Below are 13,936 nucleotides of genomic sequence, written 5' to 3' on the forward strand. Positions count from 1 at the left end.
GACCCATTGGCAATGACAAATTTCAAAAACATGACTTGTGAATTTAATCCCCCATAAGAAATGAACACGGTGAATGGAATCATTTTCACAATCTATGACAAAAAGAAGATAACCATGTTGCTCAAATCATGGTACGTATTTATACGGTGTAAAAGCAGTGATTTATCCACGTTGGAAGCTTGTGACCCGAGGTATGTCAGTTCAAATATTTCACTGAGTTCGCTTGTTCAACTCTAAACGGGGGGGAAAAAAAAGTTAGAAAAAACATACACAGTAAAATGGACCAGCCGAGCAATGCAGTTTGGTGGCTCATCTTATATGCACATCTCTCATGCACCAAAACCTAGAATTACTTTTAGTTAGTCTAAAACTTTGTCTACTTTTGTTCACCAAATTGCCAGATTTGCCGGGCCGTGCAATACGTCAGAACACCTATTGAGGTGTAGCACGGTGTACCAAACTCACAAACATGTTAAACTAGACTTAAACTGGCACGAAAATGAAGATTTGTTTTTACGCTTAGCACAGACTACTTTCTGTCATGAAATTATCAAGTGTAGCGGTGGCGTGCCAGCTCTGTCTGCCAGAACGCCCACAAAAATGAAGTTGCACCCGTTTAAAGTAAAGTTCTAAGTAAATTAAGAACACTAATTGAAGTACATATTAATAAAATTTCATTTAATTAATATACATCAACTGTTTCATTTTAATTCATAGTTCCTTTATTTTAGCGTAAAATAGATCTGAAGTTGTTGAGTGTAACACAGATTAATCTATTGTTTGTGTTTGTTAAAAATACATGGGAAAAGGACCTGGAAAAAATCATCGCAAATTAAATCGCAATTGCAGAATTGAGGGGGGGGGGGGGAATCTCATCAGATTATTTTTCAAAATCATCCAGCCCTATTAGAAATAAATACTGGCAGAAAATGTCAGAAGGAGAAAAAAAACAAAAAGGTAGAACTTTTTTGAATAATGCCAGTCATTTGCGTTTCCTACAAGCCAAGACAGAAAACATTGATTACAATTAAAAATCGTCTTTCGCTGAAAAACGTCTGACATGTCAAGTGGTGTCCTTTTACCTCCAATTGGCTAATTTCCCCATTAAATCTAATTAAGTCCAGCTGTTATATTTAACGTGGTCGCTAATTTCAGTGTTTATGTGGAACTTTGATGAGAGATCCCTCAAATGCTAAAGCTGTGAATTGCGAGAGAGGGCCTGCAGCCACCCTGGTGTCCTGACAGATTGACTCTGCATTCATTTGTCGCTGAACTCTGCGTGAACCTCGGGCGCTAGGAAAGAAGGCCGCCGACAGGCCGGTGCTGCTGGGCCAGTATGAGCCTGTGGGTGTTTGTGCACAAACCCAACACCCAGTGCAAATATTGAAACTCCCTGCCCCTCCTTCACCATCAGACCCGACGAGGCGCTCAGGTCAGGCAGATGCCCAAATAAGCACTTTGATGTCATGTAGGGTCCCTAAAAATCTGTAAATGTACTTAGAAAAATTAATCTAGGATTTTTATTTAATTTTATTGAAACCATCCAATTTTTGAATATATTTACTTCAAATCAGCATAGATCTGTGAATTTTAAAACTAATGTAAAGGCATCATTAAAAACATGAATATAGCTTAAATATGGCAGGCTGTGAATTAACAAAGATTCGTTTAGTTAAAATTCATTAAACTGCTTTCTGTTAGACATACTCCACATTTCCAGTATGCAGCGGTAATACAATCTATTTGTCAACAGTATTTGTAATTGACAAGAAGGAGGAATTTCCCAGCATGCCGAGCTAATTGCATGTTTTTGTGTTCATGTTACTTCTTGTTTGTGTTCATGTTAAGTTCTGTGTGTTTTACTTCTTGTGCATAATTTTGTGGCACCATACATTTGTTCAGTTGAATGATTCCCCTGATCCTTTCCTGACATAAATAAGTCTGTTGTGGGGATGCTATTGACTATCGTTGACTCATGAGCTTTACGATTAAATAAAGGATTAAACGGAACAGTCCCAAAATGGTACTTGTCCTACTTGAAGGAAAGAAGTTATTTTGTGACTGGCCGTGACATGTGGCGTCCCTCTAGGGTCAGTACTTGGACCCGTTTTGTTCAGTCTGTATATGTTTCCCCTGGGCCAAATGCTTCAGAATGCCAATGTTGACTCTCATGGCTATGCAGATGACACGCAGCAATATTTATCAATTTCCCCAAATGACAGCTCATTTAACATGTTGTGCTGTGTCTAAAGCAAATTAACCGGATGAACCTAAATTTGATTCAGCTGAACCAAACCAAAACAAAACAAAACAACTGAGGTAATTGATTTTAACAATATAGAAAAGATGGCTGCTGGTAGTAAACACTTGCAGTCACCGTCTTTAAAAAAACTGTCACTGTCTTTAAATCTTTTGTGTCTAAATATTGTCAATGTACATTATTTTACGAATCCTAATTAGCTACTTTTGTTCTTGGTACTTTTGCATATTCAGTTGAAAAACATAAATGTTGTGAATTGCCCCCAAAAAATTCTATGAGTATAAAAATACAGCAATGCATTTGACTGTCAGCTGCATCCAGCAGGATTTGGGTAACAAAAATGGAGACCTGCATGCACCCTGCAGTTTGTTGTCATGTTTAGAGCCCCTGGAGGTATTTGGAGGTGAATAGGTCACCAGGAACCACCCCGTGTGTTGTGAAAGATTCCTCTTGTCACATTATGCAAGAGGGGAATAAATATAGACCACCACACTTTTGTCAACTCTACAAAAAAAAGTTCAGTGAACTCAAAATTTCAAGGCTACAAATTTCAATTACATTTTAAGTTGTGAAAGTCAACATAATATTTTAAGTTTTTCTGTTGTGAAAATGTGCTTCTTTCATTTCACAATTAAAATTGAATTAAATCAAAATTAAGACAAAAACAACTCAGCAAATTGTTTTGGAGCAAACAACTAGCTTACTTTGTTGTGCTAATTCGCATTGTTGCCATAAATGTCAATTTATAATTTGAAGTTGTTCCAACTTAAATAATTGTTTTAGCCCCCCCAAAAATACAAAATGTGTTTTTTACAGTGTCGAACAGTAATGTCAGTGTTTTATTTTAAATTCATAAACTTTATTCATCTAAAAGCTCTGGACAATTGTTGTAAAATACCCTGTCAAATAAATAGTGCAAACAGTGACACTGAACAGCTCAGTGCTTGGACACAAACATTCACAAGACTTTTTTTTTTGTTTTAAAAAGCAGGAAACAAAAAAAGCACATTTAGCAGTTTGCTGTATACCCTGAAATTCCACAAGTCCACGTGCATTTGATTTTTTTCCCCCGTTTTGGAATGCCGACTCTTCAGCGAGTAGTTTCAGTTCACTCGGTTGGCCCGGCCTTGGGGGGCGGCGGCGGTGCTGGGGGGGTGTCAGGCCCCGATAGCTTCTCAGCAGGCCCGCCGCCCACCAAGCAGCCTAGCTTATCGCGCTTCTTCTGCTTCATGCGCCGGTTCTGGAACCAGATTTTCACCTGCGTCTCGTTGAGCTCCAGGCTGGCGGCCACCTCCACCCGCCTTGCCCGCGTCAGGTACTTGTTGAAGTGGAACTCCTTCTCCAGCTCGGTCAGCTGCTTAGTGGTGAAGTTGGTGCGGATCACGTTGTGCTGGCCCGGGACGCCAAACTCGGACAGAACCGCTGCTGGGAGGGAAGGGAGAGAAGAGGTGGATGGAATGGAAGACGTGAAACTTTTTGGGGGAATGAATGAACATGAGCGAAATATTAGTTTGCGGGTCAACTTCTTACGCGTGGCTTCGCGTGGAGGAGCTCACCTGTTTTGGGAGGATTTCTCTTCACTTTCATCCAGTCGAAAGTTTTCGAAGTTTCCTCCACGTGATCCGCGTCCCTGTCCTTGTGCTGGGCCGTGTACACACTTTCTGGAAGATACTCCGGTTGCCTCTGCTCTGCGCCACCGTAGTGGACGTACTGTGCGCCGCTGTCCCCCGTGTAAGGCGGCATGTTGGTTCCGAGAGGCGAGACCTGTGCGTGTATGTAGCCCCGGTCCTGCTCTGGGGCTAGGCCGTACTGATGATGTCCGTATTCCACAGGGGACCCGTACACGGTGTTTCCCGGCGGCGGTGGCGCGTACTGCAGGTCCAGGTTGACGTGCGTCTGGTGGTGGTGGTGGTGGTGCAAGGGAAGGTTCTGGTGGCCCTCCTGGCCGTAGTTATCCGCGTTGGGCGTCACGTATCCGTGGTTGAGGTTGTGGTAGCCGGCCTTGAAAAGGTTCGGCCCGCGGTTGCAGAGCGGGTAGTCGAGGTAGGAATTCATCTCGAACGCTCACAGCAGAGGAGTCATTAATCGCCCTAACCCCAGAGGTAGTATGTCAAAGCTGTAAAAAGTGCCCTCCGCCCCTCATATCACCTTCCTGACACGCCACGTGACCCGCGGCCGGCCAATGGCGCGGCCCGCCGGCCTCTCTGTCACGTCCACGGAGCTCGTCCATCAAGCAGCTGTATTTGCATGACAAACGCTTCAATCAAACGCGCTCATCCATCTGATAAGAACACAAACGTTGAGCAGCCCAAATGACAAGCAATTGCCCCTCCAAACTCTGATTGAGCTCGCCATCGTGCTACGATTTTTTTACCCTCATATTTTTAATTCTAAACAAGTGATAAAAATCATGTCTTTAAATGTGGCCTTTGAGCTATTTGCTGCCGTAAAGCTGTCAAAGAAATGTAAGATTGAACGTGTTTAGTGTTTAAAATGTATTTTTATATGGGAAGAATTGAGGTACGTGTTTTGGGGGCTTCCTTTTTTGGACTGACTGTGCCAGAAGAGCGCATAGTGATCCATCATGTGCTCTTTAAAAAAAAGAAGACAGCCTCTGTGACCCTCAAAAGAACAATGACACTCTTCTCACATGTCAAATGTATTCTTATCACAGGCTGAGTTCTCTTTTGGGGCCTTGTAAGGAGTAATCTGGGATATATTAGAAAACGAATTTTAATCCTTTTATTTTTACCAAGAAATTAGGACCATATCAAAGGAAATAAATGTATTAGGTCAGTGGTTATTTTTATACAACACCACCAAAAATATATAGTTCTCCAATCATCTTGTCCAACATTTAATAGTGTAGTAGGCCTAAGTGTTCATCGAATCCGTGACAGAGGTTTTGTTCCTAAAAACTATGTTTAATATTATTTTAAGCCACTGTAACATAATGCAGTTGGAACACTGACAAAATGCTTTATAGGAAAATAAAAACTGTACTTAACACTCCTATTATGATGCAGGTCAAATTGACCCGTTTGGACAATTTAGTGGGATTTAACTTAGTCTGCATGGCTCAATTTTTTCACTGTCATTTTTTTTTTTAACATTCCAAAAAATTGAATTGCGTCATGTATTTGTTTTGATGATTAAACATTAGAGCGGGTCACATTTCCTGATGAACAATGTTGCAAAGAAAAGATGTTTAAACAATGATTCAATTAAAATGTATTGCACATAATATATATATACAAATTGTACCCAAATAAATATCAATTAATTAAACTAATGCAAATACTAACAAGTTAAATACAACTGAACTGGCGATTCTTTAATGCACCGCTAGGGGGCTCGTTCTCATATCACAGTCTAAGAATCACTGCATTAGATCACAGGTGTCAAATTCACACATCCCCCACCCAAAATGATTTTATGGTCCACTTAAGTAAATCACGTGTCTACTTCTTGTTTCTTGCTGGGAATTTGTAGCAAAAATGCAAATTACCTTCACTTTTCAAAACTTCAGATGTTGCAAGCGGGAGTATAGTTAAACTATGTTCCTTAACTTCGTAATGTGATGAGTGTCAGTGTTGTGGCCCTCTGAGAGGAAATGTACAAAAAAACAGTTTTACACCTCTGCAATAGATGAATGCTGCTGCAATAATAATAATATTAATCATAATCATCATAATAATAATAATAATCATATAAAAGTACATGCATGGATGGACGTATACAATTACAAATGCGTAAGTTTAGGAGCGTGCATGATTCTTTCGTGAGGGCTGCACGAAGACAAATAAGACGACTGAAAATCCTCGTTTGGATTCCGCGCGTGCGCGGTACCGTGCGTGTCATAGCGCGCGTCAAACGTGGTGCTCGTAGCGGCATACTCGGACCACTGCTGCTGGGTTTGGGGCCGAAGCGAAGTCGGCTGGTAGTCCCCGCCCAGGTGCACGTAGCCAAGGCTGGACAGTGTGGGGCTGCCCGGTTCGGAGGGGGATGAGCCGGGTGAGGAGGGCGAGGCGGAAGGAAGTCCGTGCGGTTGCTGCAGCTGCTGCTGCTGCTGCTGCTGCTGGAGCCTTTCGTCCTTCTTCTGCTTCATACGGCGGTTCTGGAACCAGATCTTGATCTGCCGCTCCTGTAAATTGAGCAGGCCGGCCATTTCCAGCCGACGCGGCCTGCACAGGTAGCGGCTGAAGTGGAACTCCTTCTCCAGCTCCACCAGCTGCGCGCTGGTGTACGCCGTGCGAGTGCGCTTGCAGGCCGGCGTGCTGGAGCTCGGAGAGTCGGTGGTGCTGCTCACGCTTCCAAGGTCTGCCAGACCAACAGTGCAAACAAGACCACGAATTACAATGATATCACACACGCGCGCACACTCACGTTTTTTTCTTTTCAAAGCAGACTGGCAATATCATTGAAGTGTGTAAGTGCAGAGTGTTGCGGTTTTAGCTTTGTTATGAGCGTTGTTCATGTCCTTAAAATTCGTCTTAAAACAGATGCTTATTCTTTGGCTTTCGACTCAGCATTAGACTTGGCATTGTTTTAGTGTGTTAACTGTTTTTATGTTGTTAATCTATTGTTTTGACGTCTTAGTTTTTATATGTCTGATTTGTACTTTTTGTCCAGCACTTTATATATCTATGTATATAAAATGCTGCTAGGCTGGTTTTTAAAGTGCTTAAAGTTGAGTTTATTATTTAGCTTACAAGTTATATTATTATTTTTTCCATGCATTTATTTATAATGAATACATTTATTTTTAATGTTTTAGTTAACATTCTGTGTTTTTATTTTGGAGTTGAAGTGGCAATATCAGTCAGAATTTATTCTGTTTTCTTTTTTAAATATTTTATTACTTATCGGCCTATACTTACTAGTTTGACGTGTATTATATTGCATTGATTTCATGTTGACTTTATTTGTGCGACACTTGAATTATTTGACTTGTATTAAACTATTGCCTTTATTGATGTTAAACTGCATGGTGACTATAGCGACATGGCGTTAAAAAAAAAAGAAAAAAAAGAAAAATGAAAAAGGTCTCACAGCCTATTTTTCGTTTTCGTCATAAAACTGTTCCAATAGTAATGTACCAAAAGACTGTTGTGAATGTTTGAATTTGTTGTAAATGCATGGTTTGTAAATATTTACGTTTATTGTCTTGCATTCTCGATTATGTTCACTATGACGTTTGGTTTATAACAAACCTGTTAGCCTCCTGTCGAGTTTGTGCTTGGTCTGTCTGGACTCTTTCATCCAGGGGAAAATGCTTTTACTCGCGCCAAACTTGTGCTCCGCTGACTGCTTGGCCTGCTTGCTGCACGCAAATGCAGCACGCAGCGAGAAGTTCTGCTGCTGCTCATGCTGCTGCTGCTGCTCATGCTGCTGCTGCTTGTGCGTCTGTCTTTGCTGCTGGCTGCTCTCCATGACACGCACAGCGAGGCCCTTTGACCTTGTGACGCGGCTCCGGCAGCCAAAATGTCACATGGCAGCTTTGCAGAGAGTCTGAAAGAAGGCAGAATCAGGGAGGAGACCAAATGATCCATCTTATCAACTCAATAGTGTGCTGACATGAATAGCCTGCACACAGGCTGCACGATATTGATACAGGCTACATGGGCCATATAGGTTTCCATGCAAATTGAAAACTACTGGTTTAAAAATAACCCAATTTGGGTTTAAAACAATAAGAATAACAGGGTTGAAAACAACCCAATATGAGGTATTTAAAAAGTGACTATTTCCAAACGTAATTGGGCAAAAAAAATTGTGTCCCAATGTGGATTAAAAAACATCCCAATATGGAATAAAAATATATATATATCAGTTACCCAATCTGAGTTATTTAAAATTGCACTTATTCAATTATAATTGGGTTTAAAAAATAGCCCAATATGCGTTAAAAACAGCTCAGCGTGGGTTATCTAAAATGTTACTTTTTCCAATCCTAACTGGGTTGAACCCTAACCCTTAACGATAACCCAATTTGGGTTATTTTTACCCCAGCAGTTATGAAGGTGCACATATTGTTTTTTTAACATGCTCGTTTTAAAATGTTTTAAAATACCCTTCATTGTTTATTTTTGATATGGCCCTCTGTGGAATACAATTTGAATCACCCAACAAGCAGAATTTGTTTTTGTTATTGTTCTGTATGTTTACAAAGGTTGGATATTTTGATATTCTGATTATTTTCAGTTTTGGGGGTCACTGGGGGTAACTTTTTATTTTTCTATTTGAAAAGATGCGTAATTCGCCCCTTGCCTGACTCTGCAGCATTTACAGCAATGTTTATAATTGTGCTTTGTCCCCGTTCACTAAATTCATGAATACATAAAAACATTTAAGTGGAGCAGTACAAACCGTTTTTGTTTGGTTCAGAAAAAATAAACGCTTGACAAGATGCCAACAAAAAAAACGAGAATCGTTTTGGTTTCTGCCTTTCTTTCCATTATGTGCCTATGAAATATTAGCAATAGCATTTTAATGGAGTAATAATAATATGTTACTTGATGATAACCTTCAACAAGACCCCGTGCGGGGCAGCTTTTGTTCTAACCCAACATGGTAAGACAAAAAAATACAAACATGTTTGCATGCATCGATCGCCACTGTCTCCTTAATGAGGTGAAGCAGCAGCAAAAGAGGAGAAGAAGAAGAAGTGTGGAGGCATGCAGCTTTATGAACTCTGCTTGAACCGAGCAGCCTCGAGTCAGGCTCGTAAATCATAAAGACACATCAGCGCGTCTGCATGCGGCCGCCTTACCTCGGAAAGCTCCATTCATCCCCTCGCGTGCGCGCGCGCGCGCCTCTCCTCACCCTTTACACTTCTTAATATTTCTTAAGATAAAACTGAAATAATCCTGCTGCAGAGCTGGATTCGGCATTTGTGGATGTTTGCGTGCATGCGGACGGAGTGGACAGTGTTTGCGCATGCAGCCTTATCACACACACCACCCCGCGCTCCGTCTGTCTGCGCGTGAGTGGTGCGCGTGCATGTATGACGAGACGGGAGAAGAAGAAGGGGGAGAAAAAAAACGTTTGTGGTCATCATCCATGCGAGCGCGCTAATGTAGCCCGTGATAACAATGATAAGACGGAGCTTTTTCTTATTGTAATGAACGCCCAATGGCCTCTTTGTGGAAATTAAACAGCACCCAGAGCCATCAAGATGGACTGTTTTGCTATTTAAGCGGCTTTAGATAAGGACAACCTGCACTGCGGGGTCCTTCTTACTGCTCTCAAAATTATCGGATTTAGCGTTGACCTCATAACTCTATCTCCACATTTGCGTGGATATATATTTGTCTAATAATAAAAGTATAATGATAAGACTTGGTGGCATCCACAGATGGAGTACGAAAGGAGGCCACGACGCGCTTTAGTGACGTAACATCGATTCGGGACTCGTTTGATCTCTCGTCTTCACGCTGTGCATGTCGATGGATGTGATTGGCTGGTCGAGGTAATTTTTAACTAATGGACAACGAGTCACTTTCATCTCCGAGGTGTGACCTGCCCATAATAATACTGTATTTCAATTGTCGTGTAAAAACAGGACATATGTTTAAAACAACAAGAACAAACAGATTTTAATCCTAGTGTGAACACAACAAACGCTTCAGTATGACGTCACTTAATGAACAGGCGTACCCCCCACCCCCAAGGGCCTCCAGTAGTCACGTGATTAGATGTATTGCTCTCAGGTCATCTCATTTGAGTCCACGCTGATAAGTAAACAAACAAACCATAAAACACTTGTGATGTATGGAAAAAAATAATAGTTGCCGTTATGAAAATAACGTATGGAAAAAAAAATCCCCAAGTTATGTTTTCCACAGGAGGGCAAGGAACCATATTTGGAATAAGAACTATGATTTCTCCCTTAAGCCAAGAAAGTTTTTTTAAAAAAATACAGCACAATAAAAATATATTAACACAATTTTTAAAATTACATAAATTATGCTTCATTATATTTTCTTAGGCCAACACATAAATACTAACCAGCTATAACTTTAACCATGGGTGACCAATGGAAGGAGTTGTATTAAGTTCATAAATATCCCAAAAATTAGATTCCTAAATTGTTGATTTCCCAGTGATGATAAATTCTCTTTCCCTCTGTTTCAGTATCTAAACTGCCTGATCTTGTCTCTGCAGTGGACACACACAATATATATATATATATATATATATATATATATATATATATATATATATATATATATATATATATATATATATATATATATATATATATATATTAGAAACTAAAATGAAGTTGGTTTGAATTAATTAAGCTTGTAGAATACAAAAAAATCATGTTGGTAAAAGATGCAACACACAAGTTACTCCAAGTCATGTTTTCCCAGGATGTCCACAGGCACGGTACCTTGGTGACATTCATTTTAACAGCAGTAAATTATATAATAGAAACACAAACGCGCTTTTAGTGCATAAGTGGCCATCACACTATGACCAATGATGAGCTGTGTTAATCAATTGCACCATTGCAAAGATCAAAAATGCTCATTTTTGATCGACTATTCAAACAACGCGATATATTTCTATGCCTTTTGGTTCTCTCATTTCCCCCAACTGGAAAACACACGCACGCACATAATCGGTGCAGAGTGCAGAGGCAGTCCACGCCGCCTACGTGAGTGTCCCCTGCACACTCCAACTGCTCGTGTGGAGTGCAGACGTGAATGGAGGAGGTGACAAATGATGCGGAGAACAATGGCCTCATTCAAGGCAACTTTCACACACGCCATCTTCTGCACTCACGGAACACAGGAGGCAAGGCTGCCATCCAGGAAAGCGTATCAAGCGCGCGCAACTCGGAAAAGTTCAAATGCAATAGGCAGAAAATATATTGCTAGTACATTGCGTCTCAAACTTTTTACACTAGTGGCATAAAGGCTAATATTAAAGTACAGTAACATATTAGACCTAAGTGTTCAAAAAAAACATATTTAATATTATTGTTAAACACTGTTACATTATACACAGTTTGAACTGCATGCACTTCAATATAGGAAACGTAGGAAAATAATGACTCACTTCAAATGGATTCTGTGTATATTGCACACAAAAGTTGAAATGAAAAATGTACCTCAAGATTTGATAATTCAAAGTTCCTATGCATTAAATGCAAATGTATTGAATGTACAAGTTAAATATAACTGAACTGTACTCAACAAATGTATTGTACTTATTATGCAGTCCGTGTTTAACTCAGTGATCCTTTAACGTACCACTAAAGGGAAGCCCGTACCTCACTTTGAGAACCACTAAGTTACATTCTCTTTTTGACATCTGAAATCCGAATCCATGCGAATCCACAAATACTTAAAATGTCTACGGTCGGAAGCTCTATTAATATTATTGTATGTTTTGTCATTCAATTGGTCGCTGAATTGACATTTTTCTGTGAAAATTGATGTGGCTCACATTGTTAGCTTAGCGCACCTATCATGCTTGCCTTAAAGGGACAGCGCACCCAGCAAATCACAGTACGTAATTGCGTAATTTGGAACATTTAAAAACAAAAAATCATTCTTCCATCTATTTGCATCTTGGCGAGGTCATCAGCTGCTTAAAACGTCATACAAAACACGCTTCAAGAAATCGGATCTACATGCTAACAAGATGTTCTTGTGTTACCCTGACAAAATTGAATACAAAGGAACTATAACTTGCTATTTAAGACACATTTTTGTAATTACAAGCCATTCAATTGCTCCATGAATCGTTGATTAAATGTAATGAAGTCCTTCAGGGAGCAGGTTGGGAAAATGTTTGCCACAAGTGTACTGCAGGCAATTCTGGAATGTGTGAATCCACACTGATGACGCTTCCCAGTTGATCAAAATTGCTTTGCAAAACCCAAACTTATCATAAAAGTGAAATTATCATTATGAATGGATTCGTAATTCCTGAAAAGACATTGTATCCCATGGTGTCCTAAAAAAAAGAAATCAATTGCTTCAGTTTTTGGAATTCATGTGGAGAAGTTTGAAAAATGCAACATAGCCAATGTTAGACATGCCAATATTATCTGAGGTCAAATTACTGAAAGAATTCCAGATGTTGTGCCAATTCATACAAATGTGTTTTAACGCAGTGAGAATATGGTTTGGATTCATCATTTTCCTGACTGAGGGTTATGGGGAAGATTTTTGTGCTTCTTTTTTTTTTAACTTTGCTTGTCAGCCTTCATTTCTACCTTCTTAATCTTAATTTTAGAAGCCATTTTAAAATGACAGTGCGTCAATGTGTTCTTTTGTTTTTCAACTTATAATAGACGTTTTACATATCTGAATGTCTGAATACCTGAATTTAAATGTTATAATTTCCCATTGCTATTTCTCATTTTAAAACGAGTGCACTAATGTATGAAGTGAATACAACGATTATGGCACAAAGTGTTTATCAAATCCGAAACTGTCCTTTTAAAATGAATTGCAAAAATGTGCACCATTTCACAAAACTCAACCCCTTGAGGTACTTTAGTGACTGAAGAGGACTGTGTGTGTGTGTGTGGGGGGGGGTCTGTGTGTGTGTCAGTACAGAACCTCTATTTTTTACATGTTGTTTTGTCCCAAAAAAAAAAAAATCAAATCAACCCAAGTGGCAGTTGGCCTCTTTTTTACCCATAACTGGGTTATTTTTGACCCAGTATTTCTTTCTGCTTCTGCATGGGCAGAGAAAAGGATCCAAATGTTAATACAAAAGAAAGCCTCGGCTTCTCTGACCTACATGACCCCACACCACCTTTCCTCCCACTTTTGCTGGGGAAGATAAGAACCCGAAGCAGGAAAAAAAAAAAAACATCCATCATCCTCCAAGTCGGTCTGAGGCGCCCTCTGCTGCCAGCCAGGCCTCATTACACCATCTCTTCCCTCTCTTTTATGATCAACAAACTCCAAGCACATATTTCACTTGTTTCCTCATCATAATGAAAACAGTGTTAATTAATCATTCGAAGCTCATTGATAGGATTAAATTATCTTTAACTCATTCACTTAAAGACATTTCTATACCCTATTTTACCCTAACGTTTGAAAAAAATATATACATATATATAAATAAGTTCCTGGGTTTGAATGGCTGGACTGTAATAAATATGTCAATGGCAGTAAATGAGTTAATTATCGCATGGAAACGGTCAATATGAATTTTGTCTGCAATTGTACGCGATTGCCAAAATTCGCTGTTTATAATAGAACGTTTGGTCTCCTGACCCCCGGATGATCCCTCCGTCATGAATAATCCATGACATCCGGCTCCACATTAGCCCTATCAATATGCAATAGTCGTTATAGGAAGGCCAAATTGCCACTTAATATAGTTATGAATATGTGCAAAATGTCGAGGGTTGAGCCCACTTTTTCAGTTTTCAACTTTTCTTTCTTGAAATGAGAAAATATACAAACAGGCCTATATGTGTCACGTCCTTGGTTGCGGCCCGTGCACCACCTTTGGCCCCCCCAGTGACTCGCCTGGTGGGCATCAATCACTGCAGAACCTCAAGTTCTCCACCAAAAATAAAAAAAATAGAATTGTTACACTGCAAAACAAAGCAGTGATTTTTTTTTAAAGGTAAAAATATTGTTTTCGGTCAAATAAAAAGTCAAATAATTGCTATTTAGTGACGTAAAATGTGGT

The 13,936-nt window shown here is 39.8% G+C and overlaps 2 protein-coding genes across 3 annotated transcripts; both read right to left on the bottom strand.

Annotated features, from left to right (window-relative positions):
- Nucleotides 1–3,097: 3,097 nt before the first annotated feature.
- On the bottom strand, nucleotides 3,098–4,404 carry hoxb1b (homeobox B1b). Of its 2 annotated transcripts, none has more exons than XM_086016048.1 (2): nucleotides 3,817–4,404; nucleotides 3,098–3,685 (listed from the first exon to the last, which is right to left on the bottom strand). In XM_086016048.1, the coding sequence occupies exons 1-2, from the start codon at nucleotides 4,313–4,315 to the stop codon at nucleotides 3,369–3,371; spliced, it is 816 nt and encodes a 271-aa protein (XP_085872174.1). In that variant the 5' UTR covers nucleotides 4,316–4,404; the 3' UTR covers nucleotides 3,098–3,368. The 2 variants fall into 2 exon arrangements, with proteins under 2 accessions (XP_085872174.1, XP_085872175.1); XM_086016049.1 differs by having other exon boundaries at nucleotides 3,098–3,682; nucleotides 3,817–4,401.
- Nucleotides 4,405–5,273: 869 nt separating this feature from the next.
- LOC147129451 (homeobox protein Hox-D3-like) lies at nucleotides 5,274–7,699 on the bottom strand. Its single transcript, XM_086016050.1, has 2 exons — nucleotides 7,474–7,699; nucleotides 5,274–6,580 (listed from the first exon to the last, which is right to left on the bottom strand). The coding sequence occupies exons 1-2, from the start codon at nucleotides 7,691–7,693 to the stop codon at nucleotides 6,003–6,005; spliced, it is 798 nt and encodes a 265-aa protein (XP_085872176.1). The 5' UTR covers nucleotides 7,694–7,699; the 3' UTR covers nucleotides 5,274–6,002.
- Between the last annotated feature and the right edge of the window lie 6,237 nt (nucleotides 7,700–13,936).

This window comes from Filicampus tigris, chromosome 19, assembly GCF_054856515.1.
Source record: "Filicampus tigris isolate MCC_2025a chromosome 19, RoL_Ftig_1.0, whole genome shotgun sequence".
Lineage (NCBI taxonomy): Eukaryota > Metazoa > Chordata > Actinopteri > Syngnathiformes > Syngnathidae > Filicampus > Filicampus tigris.